Source organism: Gadus macrocephalus, chromosome 6 (assembly GCF_031168955.1).
Source record: "Gadus macrocephalus chromosome 6, ASM3116895v1".
NCBI lineage: Eukaryota > Metazoa > Chordata > Actinopteri > Gadiformes > Gadidae > Gadus > Gadus macrocephalus.
Window position 1 is genome coordinate 9,631,790 of NC_082387.1, and position 6,154 is coordinate 9,637,943.

The following is a 6,154-nucleotide window of genomic DNA, read 5'->3' on the forward strand; positions in this document are numbered from 1 at the left end:
AAGAGTCAACAATAAGCACCCATTCTTTGAAGTATCTAAATTACACCGTTTTTACGCTGAAATCCCCCTGGAAATACATCCTCAGCACGAACTCTGTACAGGTAATTATACGAGCACAAGAGATCCATGCCGGGTGGAGGGCCAACCTGTGAAGGCGCAGTCGGTCCGACGTGAAGAGGAGGTACTCGGACACGTTGCGTCCCGTGATGTCCACCAGGATGTCCCCGGTCACCACCTTCATGAGCGGGGGGCGGCCCCCCACCCCGCTGGGGCAGGAGAAGCCCGTGCCCTGCATGGAGCAGGTGCAGCGCACCGGCTCGTGGATGGAGAGCGGCAGCGTGGGGGGAGACGTCACCGGCTCTGGATGAGGGACATGGAGGTCAGGTTTAACACTTTTATCTAGGTCTTTCAGAGGAGGCCAAATTTATGTTTTCTTGTTAAGAAAAATGCAAGAATGTCCTTGGTAAAGGACATTTACCAAGGACGACCTCGGTAACTCACTCCAAGGTCCTATTCTGAGCATTTAGTACTTTTACTTAAATTTAACTTTGTACGCGCATTAGGGAGCGACTTATTAACTACAAGCCAAGATGTTGCCAATGCAAAAATAAAATGCTGAATGCGGCCCAAAAAAGCACTTCATAACTTCAGCTGATTAAGTCAAAGCCGTCAAAGTTTTAGATGAAAGTATCTTATATCTGATGGTTTTTGGTTACAGTATAAGTGGAATATACCACAACAGGGGTCGTGTAATTGGAAAATAATGTACTTTGTCGGTGGGTAGCAACCTCTGCCTCACCTCAGTCGCATCACCCCCCCGGTCTAACGTTATCATCGGATACCCGCACACCCCGTCGTGGTTTATTCCTCACTGAGCAGGGGTTCAGGCGCCTTCTGTTCGCCTTACCGGTTCCAGTCTTTGACCCATTTGAATGTGATCAGTTTGGGCTGGTTAACGACAACAGACGAAATGAAGTGCTTGTCGTTAAATGTGTTATGCCCAGTCTTCGACAGTCGGTTAGGATTGTAAAGCATTGTAAAAGCCTTCCAGTGTTCTCAGCTTTAGATGAGTTATAGTAGCCATGGATCTGAATCAGTTTTCTTGCGCTGTGTAATCGAATGCAAGTTTATAGACTATGGGCAAGGTTTGACAAGTAATTGTTACATAACATATTTCCCCCCACTCTGTATAACCAAACATGACTCACAGGTCGCTAAATCGAAAAGGTTTGCTTTTTTATGCATTTAAATAAATTGTTGTGGTCCTCAAATGTTCAACGTATTGCAATCAACTGTTTCTTGAGCCAATGTCAACAGAATACTATCAATTATTGCTCGCTTTTTTATCACTTTTCTGACTTGAATCCTATTAGTTATTTGTGCATTGATGCAATCTAAATGGGCGTTTTCCCTAGAAGGAAGGATCCCCCACTCTGCGTCCTGTCTCAAGGTGTTCTCCTTGATAATTAAGTGAGTTTTCCCTTCTCTTTAGAGAGCTGGGGTACGGCGGTGTCATACAATAAGGCCTGTGAAGCCCTTTGAGGCTGTCCCTGGGATTAAGGGCTCACACAAATACAATTGACTCGAATGACAACTGAGTTGATTGTGGGAAAACCTTCTGGGTACTAGGGCTGTTCGATTATGGAAAAAAATCATAATGAGGACTATTTTGGTCAATATTAAAATCAAGGTTATTAGAACGAATATTTGAAAATATGCTGCAATTATTCAGCATTTCTCTCCAATAAAACACTTTGTAACTGAGATCTTTAAAATTTCCCATTAAAAAAATACACAAAATGTTAGAATAGAAAATGTTCAAATCGAAAATATCAAACATTCAACAAATATAGTTTATAAAAAATAAAAGATAAAAGTTTGTTTGACACCAAAATCCGAATCCCGATCAATGTTGGATTAATCCCACCGCCCTGCTAGGGAGCCCGTCTGGGCGGGACCTACCGTGGGCGGCGGTGGGCGTCGGCGGGGTGGTGAAGTTCCACACTCCGTCCTCGTCGAAGCGGGGGTCCGGGTCGTCGGAGGGCGCCGGCGACGGCGGCGGGGGCACGAAGTTGGACAGCGGGACCCCCTGCGTGAAGGAGTCCAGACACATGGAGTCGAAGTAGCGGGCGGCCAGGGTCTTGGACTCGTTGGCGCTGGGGTTGAGGGTCTGGGCCAGCTGGTCCAGGGTGCCGTCCAGGCTGCTGTTGTGGGGCGTCTTGAGGACGCAGGTGGCGCCCACGCCCGACAGCAGCCGCAGCGTGTTGATGATCTTCTGGGGCGGGGCGTCGGAGGAGAGCTTGCTCCTGATAGGACGAAAGACACCCAACACCCCCCCCCCCATTCAACAACAAATGTGTGCGATTCATATTTGTATCGAGAATAACCATACATAAAGTTTTTTTCAAATACATGCATACAACATGATAAACATTGAACTGAATGAATGCAAATATAATAACAAGAATATTTAACACATCAAAAAAATATAACATACTGTATATCTTCACCTCTTAACCTCAGACATATCCCCTTACCCACCCATAACTCTCCCTGCTAGTGCCTTCTATTTGAGGACGGCTATTTGATTACTAAGATAAGTCTCTATAAAGATACGAAATTAAATGGAGCAGGATTTATTCCATCTGCTTTACTTTATCCCTCAAGACATGCCTAATTCTGTTAAAGTACTGGTCAACAAATGCTAACGTGTCACGAAGAGACAGCGGTAAAGTGGCCATGATAAGATGGTGGTTAGGGTTTGACCCGGAGTAGAAAGGTTCTGGGTTTGATCCCCAATGTCTCAAGTCTATCAGTGGACATCCTTGCACCGGATAATGAAATCCAACCGAATGACGATCGTGTCTCAAATTCACTGTGAATCTCTTTGGATAAACGTGCCTGCTAAATACACTACACACAACCATAATCAACTCTGACCTGTGCTGGGGCCTGTCCTCATTAGCGTAGGGGATGAAGTTCCCTCGGGGCTGGGTGTAGTTATGATACTGAGACGGGGAGAGGATCAGAGGGGGCAGGTCTCCTGGAAAACACAAGGACATACGGCTGTGATATTATCAATCGCGTTTGCATGACACACTGAGGTTAAAGGTCTACGATAGCTAGATAAGACCAACAGGCGTGCATGCACAGTATTATTTCACCCTCCCGTAGCTGCCATCAACTCTGGGAAACGAGGTTACATAACCACATTTCAGTGTTTACACGGCCGTCGGGAACCTAATTATCTCAGTAGCCAGGTTCCAGTCGGCTTTCCCTTGCGCATTTAAAACATGATGACCAACACAACCAATGGCTGATGCCAGAAGCGGTCGGTCGCTGTGAGGACCCACCGATGGCGGGGACGGAGAGCGCCACGGTCATGGCCACGCAGACGAAGAAGGCGGGCAGGAGGATCTGCGAGAAGAGGCCCTTGGTGTTCCTCTTGGCGCAGTGGAACCGCTTGACGATGAGACCGTGGAACTGGCGGAGCCGGAGCCACCAGCCCTCCAGCTTCACGCCGCCCTGCCCCTCGGAGAGCTCCTCCTCCGGGGACAGCGGGCTCTTGGCGTCCCCTGGAGGTCGGAAACAGGGTCAGGGGAGAACACCGTGAACGTCAACCGCCCCTTGGTCTGCCATCATGAGCTTCTATTTGAATCACTTTGTGTATGTGTTCATGTTTGTGTGTGCGTGTGTGTGTGACACAGTGAGAGAGCCATTTCTTTTTTATTACATATGCATGTTTAAACAGCTGCAGTTTTTTTTTTGTATTGCGTTTTCCATACTTTTACTTTTACGTTTCTACTTAAATATATCATACTTCTGTTCTCTAATATCTTGAGCAGAGCAATTATTTTAAGAATTTTCCACAGGATCAATAAAGTCATCCGAATCTGAAAGCAGATTTGATGTGATCACATTTACGGTTGCACAAGCCTCTCTCAATTTCCGTCCCTCCCTCCCTCCCTCTCCCCCCTCCCCCCCTCACTCTCTCCCTCCCCCTCACTCTCTCCCCCCTCACCACTCTCCCTCTCCCCCCCCCCCTCACTCTCTCCCTCCGTTAATGGTGACACATTACACCACCATGTGTGAGTGGGATTAGCCCTACCAGGCCGTTTTGAAAACCGGCCTCTTCTGAAGCAGATCCCAATAGGGCGTGTCAGCCTAGATGTCTGACGGATTGTTGAGCAACGTTTGCTACAGTCCATTGGTCAGGCTGGTAGACGGATCCATCCAGCACACATCGAGGTGGACACGCCCACGTGTGATGTCAAAAGAGGCCGATTTTCCGAAAAACGGCTCGTAACGGCCAATCACACGGTTGAATGCGTCACCTTTACCGCCCACCCTAACGTCCTTTGCTCTCGTCTCGCCCGGCCCCCCCCCCCACTCCCTCACCTCTCGGGCCGGCTGACTCTCCTTCCCGCGGCTCCTCAAACAGGGGGCAGTAGTCTCCGTAGAAGTCCGTGTACAGCCCCCCCTCGTCCCCCCGCACCGAGCCCACTGACGAGGACGAGGACCTAAGGGAGGCCTGGCTGGGGCTCATCCGGGAGCCGTTCACCAGGTTGGTCAGCTCCACCTCCCGCCTCTCGTCTGCTGACGCCGGGGGGCCCGTCTCACCGCCTGGCGGGGGTGACGTCGGCCCCCCGGGCCCCTCTACCGAGACCACCCCCGGCTTCCCCGTGGAGCTGCCCCCGGGGGAGTCCTTAATGTCTTCAGATGCGGAAAACAAACCAAGAGAAACAGATTTAATCTTTGAGCAATGCAGGGTACTTGAAGACTCCAGCTTAAATGAAACCCTTTTGAAGGTTGACTATTATGAGTAAGTTTCATTGGACTTTTTCATGTTTTTTTGCACCAATTATTCTGAGTAAACTACAGAAAATGGCTGAGCAGCATCTCGACATCTTTACCCACAATTCAGAAAAATGCTCTTCTAGTGGTTTGTTTTGTGCCATCGTTATAGGTCTGCCCATTGGTAATAATGTGGGGCCTGTGAAGCCCTTTCAGACTGTTGACTTGAAATTGATCGGTGTCCTAAAAGTAAAGTCAGGTTGAAACTTCAGTGGCAAATCATTTACAAATAAAATAGGCTTGTCTTGGTTCTGTAGTGGTGAATCAAATTCATACAATTATTAATGTATTATTTTTTCACAATATTTTAGAAGACAGATGGGTTATTAATGCCACAGTGCAACAGTTGAACTGCATGTGAATCTACTACATAGTGAGGTGGTGGTCTGCTACATAGTGAGGTGGTCTGCTACATAGTGAGGTGGTGGTCTGCTACATAGTGAGGTGGTGGTCTGCTACATAGTGAGGTGGTGGTCTGCTACATAGTGAGGTGGTGTCTGCTACATAGTGAGGTGGTGGTCTGCTACATAGTGAGGTGGTGTCTGCTACATAGTGAGGTGGTGGTCTGGTACATAGTGAGGTGGTGGTCAGCTACATAGTGAGGTGGTGTCTGCTACATAGTGAGGTGGTGGTCTGCTACATAGTGAGGTGGTCTGCTACATAGTGAGGTGGTCTGCTACATAGTGAGGTGGTGGTCTGCTACATAGTGAGGTGGTGGTCTGCTACATAGTGAGGTGGTGGTCTGCTAGATAGTGAGGTGGTGGTCTGCTACATAGTGAGGTGGTGGTCTGCTACATAGTGAGGTGGTGTCTGCTACATAGTGAGGTGGTGGTCTGCTACATAGTGAGGTGGTGGCTACATAGTGAGGTGGTGGTCTGCTACATAGTGAGGTGGTCTGCTACATAATGAGGTGGTGGTCTGCTACATAGTGAGGTGCTGGTCTGCTACATAGTGAGGTGGTGGTCTGCTACATAGTGAGGTGGTGGTCTGCTAGATAGTGAGGTGGTGGTCTGCTCGATAGTGAGGTGGTGGTCTGCTACATAGTGAGGTGGTGGTCTGCTACATAGTGAGGTGGCGGTCTGCTACACAGTGAGGTGGTGGTCTGCTACATAGTAAGGTGGTGGTCTGCTACATAGTGAGGTGGTGGTCTGCTAGATAGTGAGGTGGTGGTCTGCTAGATAGTGAGGTGGTGGTCTGCTACATAGTGAGGTGGTGGTCTGCTACATAGTGAGGTGGCGGTCTGCTACATAGTGAGGTGTCGGTCAGTGTTGCCAGATTGGGCGAGATTGCCCGGCCAATC

The 6,154-nt window shown here is 48.8% G+C and overlaps 1 protein-coding gene across 3 annotated transcripts in view; it reads right to left on the bottom strand.

Moving 5' to 3' along the window:
- Positions 1-6,154, bottom strand: part of abca2 (ATP-binding cassette, sub-family A (ABC1), member 2) — a 61,226-nt gene that overhangs the window by 9,428 nt on the left and 45,644 nt on the right. For all 3 annotated transcript variants that reach the window (XM_060053924.1, XM_060053923.1, XM_060053925.1), the window contains exons 27-31: positions 4,399-4,713; positions 3,354-3,575; positions 2,941-3,043; positions 1,963-2,306; positions 147-360 (exon numbers count right to left, since the gene is read on the bottom strand). In XM_060053924.1, the coding sequence (XP_059909907.1) occupies positions 147-360; positions 1,963-2,306; positions 2,941-3,043; positions 3,354-3,575; positions 4,399-4,713 (1,198 nt within the window). The remainder of the gene's footprint in view (positions 1-146; positions 361-1,962; positions 2,307-2,940; positions 3,044-3,353; positions 3,576-4,398; positions 4,714-6,154) is intronic.